Source organism: Chiloscyllium punctatum, chromosome 15, assembly GCF_047496795.1.
Source record: "Chiloscyllium punctatum isolate Juve2018m chromosome 15, sChiPun1.3, whole genome shotgun sequence".
NCBI classification, from domain to species: Eukaryota; Metazoa; Chordata; class Chondrichthyes; order Orectolobiformes; family Hemiscylliidae; genus Chiloscyllium; species Chiloscyllium punctatum.
This window is the reverse complement of record NC_092753.1, coordinates 56,507,234-56,521,956: the sequence shown is the minus strand read 5'-3', so window position 1 is coordinate 56,521,956 and position 14,723 is coordinate 56,507,234. Positions and strand designations below refer to the sequence as shown.

General features: G+C 38.7%; 1 protein-coding gene across 2 annotated transcripts in view; it reads right to left on the bottom strand.

Moving 5' to 3' along the window:
* Nucleotides 1-3,093: 3,093 nt before the first annotated feature.
* The window catches only part of gpr161b (G protein-coupled receptor 161b), a 38,622-nt gene continuing 26,992 nt past the window's right edge, over nt 3,094-14,723 (bottom strand). For both annotated transcript variants that reach the window (XM_072585189.1, XM_072585190.1), the window contains exons 3-6: nt 12,076-12,800; nt 9,369-9,473; nt 7,162-7,281; nt 3,094-4,277 (exon numbers count right to left, since the gene is read on the bottom strand). In XM_072585189.1, the coding sequence (XP_072441290.1) occupies nt 4,006-4,277; nt 7,162-7,281; nt 9,369-9,473; nt 12,076-12,800 (1,222 nt within the window). In that variant the 3' untranslated portion in view covers nt 3,094-4,005. The remainder of the gene's footprint in view (nt 4,278-7,161; nt 7,282-9,368; nt 9,474-12,075; nt 12,801-14,723) is intronic.

Below are 14,723 nucleotides of genomic sequence, written 5' to 3'. Positions count from 1 at the left end.
TTGTTTGCATTTGCATTAAATTTGATAAGATGTAGTAAATCAAAGAGTAGAGACAAAGTAAAACATAAAGGTATTAATGAGAAAAATGATAAACGAACCATAAGAGGGAGAGCAAAAAGCTATGAGTAAGACTAGATGTGGAAAACAAAATAACGGTGCTCTCTCTGATAGTTCATTCTGTTTTAACTGCTTTGTACAGTGTACTTATTTCCCATTTGCACAATTGATAACCATTATTTGACATGGCTGCAGAATAACATGAATAGAAATCCAAATCTTGAAGGGTAGAGGTGGTTTAGGGAGGATAGGAATTGGAGGGATGGCATTGTTAGTTCATGATGGTATCAGCGCAATAGAAAGACAAGTTCAGGGAACCAGGATGTGGGAACAGTTTTAGTCGTGCTGAGAAATGATAAAGCAAGAGGTCGCTTGTGGGAGTAGTACACAATACCCTTAACAATAACTACACAATAAGATAGTGTGTAAATGAATAAATAATAAGAGCTTGTCAGAAAAGTACAGCAATGATGGGAATGTTCATTTTAATATAGACTGGAAAAGTCAGCTGGATAAAGGAAGCCTAGATGAGTTCAAGTTTGAATTTCCTAGAACAGCATGTCCCAGAGCATACCACAGAGCAGATTATAATAAACCTAATATTGTGCAACAGGATAGAATTCTGATGAAAGTTTAGTCACTTTTGGGTGGAGTGAATTTAAGATGTTTTAAAATTTAAGAAAGAGTAATTATGGGAGCATGAAAGCAAAACTGGCTGAAGTGAATTAAGGAATTAGTTTAAGTAGGTCAACAGAGAAGTGGCAGACACTTAAAGGGATATTTCTGAATGCACATTCCAATAATATGAAAAATTCCAAGGGATTGACCAAAATCTGTGGTTAACTAGAAAGGTTACCACAACAATGTGGTCAACTCTTAACTGCCTTCTGGGATGAGCAATAAATGCTGACCTTATCAGCAACACTCATTCCCATGAATGAATTTTAAAAACTTAGAGAAAAACACAATTTTGCAAAGATAGATGGCATATCAGAAGACTGGACAGAATAAAAAGAAATAATTAAAGGAGAGAAAAAATAGAGTATGAGAGAAAGCTATTTAGCAATATAGAAATAAACTGCTTCAATAATATATATTTTCTTTTTGAAGTGAGCATTGCTCCAATAGAAAGAGGCCGGAGAAGTGATCATTGAAAATAGATATAGCAGGTGAATTGAACAATTATTTTGTATTAGTCCGCTCTGTAGAGGGCATAAATAACATCCCAGAACCAGTGATAAATCAGGAAATGGGAGAGAGGAAGAACTGCTGGAAATCACTATCACCAGAGAAGGGATACTGAGTAAATTGATAGAATTGTGAACCAACAGGCGTTGGATCCTGATGGACTTTATCTTTAGGGTCTTAAAAGAAGTGGTCAGTGACAGTTTTAATTTCCTGAATTTCCCAAAATTTTGGGAAAGTCCCATTTAGATTGTATGATAACAAGTCTGGCCCATATTCAAAAGTGGAGATAGTAATCAGGAAACTACAGGCCAGCCAGCTTAATATGATATAGGGTAAATTATTAAAGATACAATTAGAAGTTGTAATGGTGCACACTTTTTGTATTTTTGTCAAAGGGAAATCATGTTTAATCAATCTGTTGAAGTTCTATGTGCAAGTAACATGTACTGTGGAAGAAGAAGAACTACTTAGATATCCAGAAGGTATTTGATAAATTGTTCCATCAAAGGTGACAGCTACAAGTGAAATCTCAGGGCGCATAGGCTAGCATGGACAGAAGATTGCTAGTTAACTGGAAGCAGAGAGTTGGTATAAATGCTTTGTTTCCAGGTTGGTAAAAATGTAATCAGTGGTGGACTACTGGGCTGAGTGCTGGAACTTGATAAATGACTTGGATAAAGGGGCAGAAGGCATGGTTACCAGATTTTCTGATGACACAAAGATAGGTAGAAAAGTTGTGAACAGGAAAAAGGTTGACCACAAAGGGATGTAGATAGGTTGGGACAGAGAAAATGGGAAAATATCTATTTTTGGCAGGAAGAATTAAAAAATGCATATTCTCCAAATGGTGAGATTGCAGTGCGATCCGGGTGTCCTAGTGCATTATTGCAAATGCTAGTATGCAACTACAGCAAATAATTAGGAAAGCTGTTAATGTTATTTCTCATGAGGGGAATTGAATATGCTTCAGCCACACAGAGCACTGTTCAGACCACACCTGGAGGTCAGTGTGCAGTATTGTTCAACTTAGTTAAGAAAGGAGATACATGTTCTTGAAGGGTGTACCAGACAGATACCTGGAATGTTGGATGAGTTGTTTTGAGGTAAAGTTGGACAAGCCATGGAAGTTAGAAGAATGAGGCGATTGACTGAAAGTTGCAAGACCCTAAAGGAATTCTAGGGTAATTATGGAGAGTATTTTGCCTCCTATCTAGAACTAGGGTCACAAGATTAAAAATAAGGAACTGCCCACTTTTTTTAAAAAAATGTGACTTTTTTTTCCTAAGGGTCATGAATTCCTGGAACTGTCTTCCTGAAAATGTAGTGGAAGCGATGTCCTTGAATAGGTGGATAGATTCTTGTTGAGCAGAATGATCAAAGGTTGTTGAGATAAGTGGAATATAGATTTAAGATTACAACCTACCATTCATTGAACATCAGAGCAGCTTTGGACCAACTGACCCTTTCTTTTCATTTTTGTTTACAATAATTTTGCAATTCTCAACTCCTTATCCCATAAAACATCTTCAATAATATCACCATTCCCTGTTGGCAGGTGGACTCCAGGTGAGGCCATCAAGTAGAAGTTGTTCAGGGAAAGAAAGGAAAGACTGACCTGATAATTCTCCTCCCAGTTGCTAATCTGCAGCCAGATGAAAGTCCTGTTTCAAGCCAATTAACACTCCTCACAGCATTAAATACCCGTGGCACTATGATTACAGGGAGGTAGGTATTCCCCACTAATTCTTAGGTGGCAAATCCTAAATTCTGTCCCGTGCTCCGTGGTTATATGACGACTCAGATATTAAATTTTAAACCATTGTGGAAATAAAAAGTCAGACATTGATGTAACTTTTCAGGTTTATTTTAATACAAAAAAGTGGTAATAACATCTGCAAACTGTTTTGACTGATTAAATTCTTTGACATATTTTAGTTTGAAGCACATAACCCATATCATTTAATTGTCTAAAACATGTAAAGAATCAAATATCACGACTTAGAAACAAGTAAACACTTGCCTGTGAGTACCTGCAAAAGTACAAGGGCACATTTACTATAATTTAAATGGTGTAACTCTTAATCAGTCAGCTATATAATGGTTTGGCTTCTGCTCCATTTCTATTGGTTCTAACCTTTCCATGGGCATCCAAAACCTTCTGTTTTTAAAAAAGAAACTAATAATTAAAACATTACCAACTGGAAATGAACTAACATTTGAAGAGGATTTAGAAACCCAAAACAGCAACAAGTTTGCTGAACCAGAACTTTTCCTTTATAACCAATTGTGTAGCTGAAAGTTCAGATATGGTTTTTAAAATATGACATTACAGATGGACATTTTATTGCATTTACTCTTAATCCTAATGTTGCTGCTGCCACAGCCTTGTTATTAAACACCAGCAGCTATGGTTGGAAGTGAGGAACAAATCTTTAGTGGTTTTCTGCTTTCTAGAATTAGTAAATCCCAACATTCTTAAAAACCTCTTTTGAAGAACTGAATTCTGTATGTTAAACCAAATTATAGAAATAAGTACATTTGAATGTACATGGATGTCAAATCTGTAAACTTGTTTCTTTGGCTTCCTTCAAATTTTGTTTCTACTTACTCAAGTTCCTCTCCAATCACTTTTTAGAATATTGGAATAATTATACAGTAAGTGAAAGCATAGTAACAGCCACTTAACATTTAATTCACCATGTCAGATGGCTGAGGCTTAAGGTTGTGTCCTTTCTATATTGCAAGTATGTTTCAAACCTCTCAAGCACTATCTTGCTCTGTGCCGTCATGAACAATTCCTTCATCAATACTCTCCAGCCGTAATCTCTGCCCTGCAGAGACTTTGTTTCCTTTACTGGTACCTCCAGGTACAGTTTTAATAATCGTAAACAAATCTCCAGGTAAACCACTCTCTCCAAAAAGGCTCATTTTGGCATCTGTCTCAATAGCTTTGGCCAAACTGGCAGCAAAGTTATCCAGCGTTTTATGAACATCTGCTTTGATTTGCAGGACTGAAGAGCGATCAGCTTCCTCTGCAAAAGAACAATCTTGAATTAAAAGCATTTCTACCCCTTTTCTATATAATCTGAACATTTATTTATGTGTATCTTTAGTTTTCTCTGGTGATCAATTCCTTGGTGTGACATTTTTCAAACAGCAGGCTAACCACACTGAATAAGCTTTCCCCAAGTGTAATGGAAAAGATTTGCCCAGTTCTCAAAATTGAACCTGTTAATTTGATCATTCAGTATAGGCCCTATTATCAGCAAGCCAGGGATCTTAATGCTGGCAAGTGACACATTACTTTTCAGTCTTCATAATCCTAACCACAGCAGGTCAGGCAGCATCCAAGGAGCAGGAGAATTGACGTTTCGGGCATGAGCCCTCCTTCAGGAATGCCCGAAACGTTGATTCTCCTGGTGCTAGGATGCTGCCTGACCTGCTGCACTTTTCCAGCAACACATTTTTAGCTCTGATCTCCAGCATCTGCAGTCCTCACTTTCTGCTATAATCCTAACCACCACAAACAAACAAATCTCAACAATGGTTATAAAGGTGTGGGACACAATATACACTATCAAGTAATGTAAGCAGTTGACAGAAGATCTAGCTGAAAGCAAGTATGCAACTCATCCAACCTATGTATTACATTTGCTGTCCATGCAAAGTAGTTTAATTAGAATTGAATGTATTTGTATGATTGGGGCAGCATCAATGACCATACTTCAGTTAAATGAGTGGCACTGCACATTCTCTCGTAAATTGCATTATGCCATCATTGGTGAGTTCAAGTCATCCTTTCTTTGCCTTTCACGATTAAGAAATAGGAGAAGTAGACCATGTAGCTCCCTCAGCTCGCTCTACTATTCATCATTTTTGACCTCGAGTTCACTGTTTACATCACAATTTATAGTTCCTAGTGTCAAAGCTTTCTCACCTTGAATGCACTCAGGAACTGAGGAATGAATACAGTGAACAATCTCCTTATCTGAAGATAGATATACTTTCAGTTAAAGAGCCTAAAAACTTAACATACTACTCCAGGTTTGGTCTTCGCAACAGGTCCAACTGTGGTAAGAATTCTTTATTCTTCAATTCCAACACCCTTACAATAAAAGGTGAATATGCCACTTACATTCTCAAGTCCTCCTGTACATGTATGCTAGTTTTCTGCTGCTTGGGAGGAAACATCCAGATCTCTCAAAACCATGCATGAGACAGGAAAGCACTCAGTATACCAGCATCATTGGTAATAAATTGAGCAACCAGCTAAGGGAGCCATAAAAGGCACAGAAATACACCTGTCGCTAGGAAACAGAATTGTACCCACTAAGTTACAGCTTATCGACTCAAAACTGACCATCTGTGAATTTCTGAGACTATCAGTAGCAGCAGAATTGTAGATTTTTCTAATTAGACTATTCAACGATGTACTGCACAGGTCTGGAGCAGGTAGGATTCAAACCTAGGCCTCCTGCGTCAGTGGTAGGAGAACTGTATTCAACCGCAATCTGTAACTTCTTGACCTGATATGATCTGATCTACCAGTATCAAGTTAGGGATCAAACTTGGTTTAATGAAGAGTGCAGGAGGGTATAGCTAAAATGAGGTGTCAATCTCTGGAAGCTGTACAACATGCAGATTATCTACATGCTAAACAGTGGAGGCAACGTGTGACAGACAGAGCTAAGAGGTGTTGCAACCAGATTCTGCAGTGCTGGATAATTAAACAGGTAACAGGAGCAGAAGACTCCACAAATATCTCCATTCTAAATAATGGAGAAGTCAAGCACATTAGTGCAAAAGACAAGTGCAGCTATCTTTGTTAAGATGTACTAAATGAAAGATCCACCTCAGTCTCCTACTGAGGTCCCGGTATCATAGGTGCAAAGCTTCAGCCAATTCAATTCACTCCATGTGTTATCAAGAAACAGATGAAGGCAGTGGATACTTCAAAATCTATGGGCCCAGACAACACACCCACAGCAGCACAGAAGACTTGTTCTCCAGTATTAGTTAGGCGTCTATGCATCCAGTAATACTACAACATTGCACCACTGATCAGAATTTTAAAAAAAGACGATGGTGTGGTGTTCTAAGGTCAATCATCTCAGTTGCATGAAATCACAGCAAGAGTTCCTCCGGGTACTGTCCTAGGGTCAGCTGCTTCAACAATGGCTTTCCCTCCATCATAGGATCAGAAGTGAAGACATTAGCTGATAATTGCACATTGTCTAGCACATGACTTATTAGATACTAGAGCAGTCACTGCCCGTTTATATCAAGACCTAAACAACATCTAAGCAAGTGACTTGTAACATTCATGCTATACAAATACCAGGCAATTACTATCCCCAAGAAAATCTAACCATATTCTCTTGGCATTCAATGATATTACTATTTTACAATTACTATTTTAAAATTCTTACAATTTTAAAGTCATGAAAGAGAAAGGAGTGAAGTAGACAGAGATTGATTTAAGGTAGTTTAAAGAAGTCCAGCCCAAATAGGTATAGTCCATGCTTTGAAATGAACGTGGACCAAAATAAAGCACTATTAATACAAATAACTGTAATGCACCAATAATTCTACATAAACTACTTTTACACTTTTAGGGGAAAAAAAAAGTATGAAATGCAGATACGCTAAAGTATCACATTTTAAAAATGAAAATTAAGCTCATTTATCCTGGTTTATAAATGTATTTTTTTAATATTATGGGACATTGTGAAATATATTAGAATAACAAAGTATTGCTGAGGACATGCACTACAATTTCTGTTTGTGTATCACATACACCAAAAGGGAAACAAGAAACAAAGGAAAATGTATGTAATAAAATTACCAGAGCAGTACTAAATACATAAAAAGCAAAAAAAAAGTATTTAGTTTACTAAAAAAAAATTTTATACATACCTTTTGGTTCTGAAAGTTCATCTATTGTCACAGAACTCCACCTTCGACTGGAACAATAGTTGTGGTGCGAATAATGAGTGCCCTCTGAATTGAAATCTTCCAATAGCATGACGTCAGTACCTAAAATACATTGAATATAGGCAAGAACAGCAGGATTTTGTGACATTGAATATCAGTGATGCTTTCAGTGAACAATTTTTCTAGAACAGTTTAATAACTTGACCAATAAATTGCAAGATCCTTTAGGTTTAGCTAGAAAAGATTCCACAAACAGCAATAAGAATAAATTATTAATCTGCTGACTAACGGAAGGCTGCATACAGCATACTTGATTTTATTCAAAGCACTGATACAACAGCAAGGAGATTTTGATGGAACTGTATGCAACATTAATCCATAGGTGGAAGAGTGCAGTTTTATTGGAAGGATGTGATTGCACTAGACGGGGTGAAGAAGAGATTCACCAGGCTGTTGCCTGGGTCAGAGCCTGAGCGATTCAGCTATTGAGAGAGACTACATAGGAAAACAACCCAGCTTTAGAGCAGAGAAGTGGACAGAATTCTGAAGGTAGAGAGGGATAAGGTTTCTTCCTTTGCCTAGGGGTCAATAACCAGATGGTTTTAAAAAAGTAAGAATGAGATTTAGAGAAAACCTTTTTTTCAATCAACAGGATTGTGGGTATCTAGAACTCACTGCTTAAAATTCTGGTAGAAGCAGGGATCCTCAAACCATTTAAGAATTATTTAGATAAACACTTGAAACATCAGTGTACAGGCTATGTGCTGGAAAATGGAATTAGATAAAATGGATGTTTGATGACTGACGTGGCCACAATATGCCAAAGGGCCTCTTTCTGTGCTGTAAAACTGTGACTCCAAGTGGACAAGGAACTCTTTTGGTAGAATATGACGGTCCAGCTTAATGACTGTATCAGGCAAGCCGGGACAGGAGATTAGCACACCAAAACAACTACATGTCTGAAAATGCTTCACATCCTCCTGCCTGCCTAGATTAAATGCTGCCATCTTGGACGACGACAAGATTAATGAACATATGGTTCTCTGATTCAGTCATAAAATTATGAACTGTTTTTTACAGGAGCTTGAAGAAATGCAGTATCTCTACATCGGTTTGGGCTGAATTTTAAAAACAAAAGCTGCACCCCAGCCTGTTTTTATAAGCAATGCTTCAAAACACTAAGACTTACTAAATTAAAGGGGAAAAGCAGGTTTGGTCTCTATTTCGCACTAGGTAGACTCTGCAGCAACAGAACTGCATGTAGAAGCCATGACAGAAGGAAAAGGAAAGTCAGAGATAAAAATCAAATGAAACACTTACTCATGAATGATTTCCAGTGAAAATTCAAAGCAGGCATAAGAAAATGATAGAGAATAGATCACCTTTCTCTCTCTCGTGAGATGAGATTGAGAATAGAATAAAAATAAAAGGACTCAGTGAGAAAACTGCATTCAAAATAAGTTCAACGCTCTACAGTTTTCATTCATTGGTTTAACAGTAGTTTGACTTGTGTCCCAAATTAGCAGCAAATCAAGTTAGTGCTAACCTTTTGTGGCACTTTAAGTTTTCCAGGCTTTGCATTGAGATGTAGGTCATTTACTTATAAATTACATAGCCACATATTGGTGCACAAAATATTCCATCACCATTTCAGGTGTGAAAACTCAAATGAGGAAGTATAATATATTATATATTTACACATGGTTTTGGTAGCTCCAAAATTTTTTTGCATATTTTTAATTATTTCTGCAACACAAAAATAACCACCTGATGTATGGATCACTTTGTACACAATAAAATGAAGTAAGACTCTTCACAAGAGCATTATAAAGCAAAACATATGACACTGAGCCACAGACGGTATAAAGAGGGCATGTGAACAAAGGCTCGGTCAAAGAGTAGATTTTAAAAGGAATTTATTTGAGGAAAAGTAGAGCTAGGGAGAGGGTTAGGAATGGAACTCCAGTACAAAAGGGTCAGGCAACTGAGCGGATGGCAATCAGTGATGCTCCAAAGGGATGCACAGATATCCCAGTGGAGCTGGAATAGATTACAACCATAGGAAGGACAGGACTATGAAAAACTTTGAAAATAACAATTTTGAAATGAGCTTTAAAGTTGTAATAGAAGTTGATATATAAATGCCTATGTATAGTATCAGCTGTTAATAAAACAGCCAGGACAATTACCTGAATCCTGAGAAAAGCTAAATCCTGTATCCCCAGTACTACTGCTCTGTCCTAGAGACTGTCCACCAGCCATCATGGCTGCGAGATGAGGAGACAACCCCAAATCTGTCCAAGCAATAAAGAAAATGTAATGTTCAATTTATTTTTTTCATGAACTGCATTCAAAAACAAGATTTTACAACAAAATATTTAATTTATGCAGTCATTTGCAATCATTTACATGAATAATTGTACCAGTATTTGATCATTGCAAAATACAGAAATGAATCAGCACTTGCATAACCCTTTTCCAAGGCCACACACTAAGTAATACACTATAATAACCACGACTTGCCAAACTCCACCTCAGAATTTTATTATGTAAAATAAGCCACTGAAACATTTTATTTAGAAATAGATGGCTGCCTCCACATTGTCAAGGCCATAAGCAGAAGACAGTGTGTCAGGTTTTCCTCATTTTTGTTTGCACAATATAAATGTTGAGACATGCAAAGTGAACTTGCACTTTTTAAAGGCAATGATAGAAAAGAGGGTGGGCGATGGCAAAGAGGCCGCGGAGACCAGTGAAATGGAAGTCAGTCCCTCAGTGGGAATAAAGGTGAATCTAATCCAAATTGTGTCAATGGATATGTTCTCCCAGCCAGCTTAAACAGACCATGCTTTCCAGTAGGGTTACAAGCACTCAGCTGAAATGTGCATGGATCAGACGATCCCTCGTGTTGACAATAACAGGGTGACAGCCTCAACCCTCACACAGACATGATCACCTCCCTGTACAGTCAGAGCACCTGTGTGTTCTGTCTTCCCTCTGCACCCAAGCCCCCAATCTCTTTCTTCAATAAGCAGGGTCAACCCAACACTTCAAGTCCACAGTTCTCAGGAGAGACTGGTTAAGAATGAGAAGTGGTGAATGCTTCTCTCAGTAATGCTCCACTTTATGATCCCATTTCATCAATTTTTTCCCTTTATTAATTCATGATAACGTGAGCATTGCTGACAAGGTCAACATTTGTTGCCGAACCCTGATGATCCCTGAATTGAACAGCTTGTTTGGCCATTTAAGAGACCAGTAAAGAGTCAACCACACTGCTATAGAGCTAGAGTCACAACGAGGACACACTAGGCAAGGATGTGTGTTTACAACCATCATTAATAATCTAACAGTCACAAAGACTGAATTTCAATTCCAGACTTTATTCAATGATAATTCAGCCAGCTGCCCTGATGTGATTTGAACTCATGAATCCATACCTGGGCTCCAGATTACTAGTCCAGTGACATTTCCATTATCCTACCATCTTCCTCCTCCAGCTCCAACTGACTCACTGCTGCACAGCCACCTCAATCCAATTGTTCCACCCTTGGCTTAATGTGTGGGCCCAAAGTTTCCAAGGGGCTCCCTATAAAGGTGCTTTCATGTTTAAATTGGCTGTATTCATAAATCAGTGAATATCTGGGCTGACGTTCCCTGTTCTGATGAAGGAACAGCAGCTAGAAACCAACATGCCTGGCTAGTGCTGCTAGTCTGTCCACCCTCCCCTCTTCATCCACCCAGTCATCCAGCTAAAACAATAGCCCCTTGAGTTCATACCATCTGGACATCCTAGTCTTGTGTCCTTCCCTCCCTAAACAAATTGGGTTAGACTAAGGGGCAAAAGAAAGCCATGTTACTGATGACACTGGGGCTACATTGTGTCCTACATGTAAAATGCAGCATTAGTGTTTACGGCAGCACATCCATCACCAAGACATTGAACTACTTAACAACAAGCTGTTGGAAAACACCCGCTAGATATAGACCAACCCCTCAGGAATTTCCTACAGGTGAGACTGGCAGGTCATTGCCCACATTTCACTTGAGCAAGTTTGTTGACTATGAATAGCGGATTCCACTCTGTTTCCCACAAATGAATATTGGTTTGTGGTGCAGAAACAGCTGCCACAGCACCAGAATACATTAACCAGAGGATTCATATTCAGAAGACACAGCAAAGCACTCTCATGAATGTTGAATTAAAATTTTATAAGCTGGTGCAGCAGAAATATAGACCTGCAGATATATTGCCAAATCATTGTAAAACCATCACAATATCACGAGCCTACAACAAGCTCAAACAGATGTTTATCCCTTGCTCTTGCCAATTACAACATCAGCATATAAACAAATTGTCAGCCTTTCAGCTCCCCTTCTCAACTGCTGCCTTTGCAGTAAGCATCAGCATTCCTCTTAGCTGCAAGTCAAGATCAGAACACACGGCAAAAAGATTTCTCCCAACTAATCATAATTTAGGTATGTTATTTGTTCCACTCTGCTTTTTAGTAACCTTAGATGACCCCTGAAATAATGGGAACAGAAAGACTATATAGATTATAACACCCAAAAAGCTCGACATAATTCAATTAGTATTTCAGGAACCTATTTACCAATGCTCATCAGATCTAGATCAAGGCTGGTGAATTTTAATTACAAGATGATTCACATAAAACTGATGAAGCGGATTCTTATAGACTTATGAAAACAATATTTTATTTAAAAGAAATAAGAGAACATTTTAAACTCATCAAATCTCTGCCGATACTGGTTCTCCAGTGTCAGTGCCAACCAAAATCTGTTGAACGCAGCAAGTGAGAAAAAGGCAATAAACACATAATTTCATGATGCAGTCATCAGAGCAAAAGCTTTACCCACTCCCTTTCCCTCTGTTACCTGTGATGCGATTGGAGATGCTGAATAATCTGGAAGTCCTCTGACGTTGAATAAATGAATCCCTGTAGTATCTGTCACCAAAGCACATCCCCAGAAGCTCTCTGCGTACTGTTTTATTCCATAGTCCATAGATAAGTGGATGACAAATTGCACTAGTAAAGGATAGCCATATTACGAGCGTCTCCACTCCTGGAGAGACACTACCTTTTCCATGAAGTGCTTCAGTACTAATCACTACCATATAGGGGCCCCATGTGACAACAAAAGCACCAATCACAATCAGGATTGTTGTCAGGGCTTTGCACTGATTGGCTGAATAAACAATGTTATTAACAGTGTTCCTTCTGCTCCCTGATGAAGAGGTAGAGGAGTTGGAATTTTTTCGCTCATCCTTTTTGGATTCTTCCTGCACAACTATAATCGTTCCACAATGGATTTTACGGGCTTTAAGCCTAGCCACACGAAATATAAAACCATAGCAAATGACCATTGCTAGAAATGGCAATAATGCACACCAAATCTGCCAAAAGGCAGTATATCCTAACTCTTTGTCCCATGCAGCCAAACAGATCCACTTGAAATGGTCAAACTCAAATGTGGACCAGCCAAAGAGAGGAGGAAGACATCCAATCAATGAGTGCAGCCACACATATGCAATCACAACAACAGCACGGTTCCCAGTTATTTTCATAGGATATACCATTGGGTAAACAACAGCATAGTACCTGCAGGAAAAAAAAAAGAAAATTACTGGACAAGAAAATGTCAGTCGTACCTAGCAACTCAAATGTCAAGGCTATCATCTTTGCTATTTGTCCTAGTTAATAAACTAAAATCCCACAAAACTTCAGCAAACATACTCAAGTTGAAGTTAATGAGGTAGTAACAATGGAAACACCAATTTCAATTTAGTCCAAGAATTTAACTTAATAAAGAACAAAGAAAATTTACAGCCGAGAAACAAGCCCTTCAGCCCTCCAAGTCTGAGCAGATCCAAATCCACTGTCTAAACCGGTCGCCCAGTTCCTAAGCATCTGTAACCCTCTGCTCCCCACCTACTCATGCATCTGTCCAGACGCATCTTAAATGAATCTACCATGCCTGCCTCTACCACCCCGTTGGCAATGCATTCCAGACACCTACCACCCTCTGTGTGAAGTACATGCCGCATGTACCCCCCCTTAAACTTTTCACCTCTCACCTTGAAAACGTGACCTCTCGTTACTGAATCCTTCACCCTGGGGAAAACTTATCTCTATCCACCCTGTCTATACCCTTCATGATTTTGTAGACCTCGATCAGGTCCCCCCTCAATCTCCTTTTATCTAATGAAAAATAACTTCATCAGTTTATTCTCCACAACAAACAAAAAATGGTCTGGTTATGAAGCAAACAGAAGTTGTGAGGTTGGAAATAAGTTACAAGGAGCAATTTTCCCCTTTCGAGAGGTAGCAAGTAAGGTGGTGAGAAGGATACATTATTGCAGTTATTAGTCCTGGAGAGATACTCCGTGTTCCTGTTCCTCAGTAGGTATGCCTGGGCAAAGGGATTCATGGGTGGCATCCTCAACTAGCCATGAATTAACTCTATCAGTGGTCAGCTAACAATCACTACAAAGCCACAAGCTCAACACAAGCCTTCCTGGCTGGTAAAACAAGTGACTGCCTTCCCAATGAGGGATCCAGGTGACCTTCCTACTGGAGGGGATTCTCCATTTGCCCCAAACTGGGGAGAATTAGAGTTAGGAAAGGATGGCAGAGGGAGAACCATTGAAAACCACCTCTCTGCACTTGCCTCCACCTTGTTTCCCCATGACAATCAATCATTTACCTGGCTGCTGGTGCAGATCAACCCTGGCCTGAAAGATGCACGGTGTTAGCTTTTTTCATCCTTAGCCTGCTGAATCTGGTCACAACTTCAAGATTTAGCATTTGCACAAAATAATATGATAATCCTGAGGGTATGATGTGACACTCATTGCTCTGCTACATGCTGTATCATAGACACCAGAAGCCAACATACAGCAAAATCAATGGTTCCTTTACTATTCAATTATCATGGTTTGAAACTTATTAAAAGGTTCTTCTTCAATGAGCTACAACTGTTAAACTGCGATCCAACTAATAATTACTAATCAACTAATGTGTATCTGGTCCAAGAAAAAAGTTTTTAATTCTCATGTCTGCATTATTATGGACTGAATTCAACTAAATTTTTGTAACTTTGTTTCCCCCAAGTGTTTGCTCATGATATTTCAGCTTCTACCTGAACCCCAGTGTGTATCAATCTTCAACTGGCTCTCACACGTTTAATAAAAGGAATGAGAGTTCAGTAGATTTTATTTCCTGGTTTACTGAGAGAATTCTTAAATATCATTAGTCGTTTGGACAGCTCGATAACATTGAGAATCCTCAATAAACAACATGATAATCAACTGTCTGCCAACGATGTTGCCAGGATTGGAGGGTTTGAGCTACATGGTGAGGCTGAATAGGCTGGGGCTCTTTTCCCTGGAGCATCAGAGGCTGAGGGGTGACCTTATAGAGGTTTATAAAATCATGAGGGGCATGGACAAGGCACATAGACAAGGTCTTCTCCCTGGGGTCAGGGAGTCCAGAACTAGAGGGCATAGATTTAGGGTGAGGGGG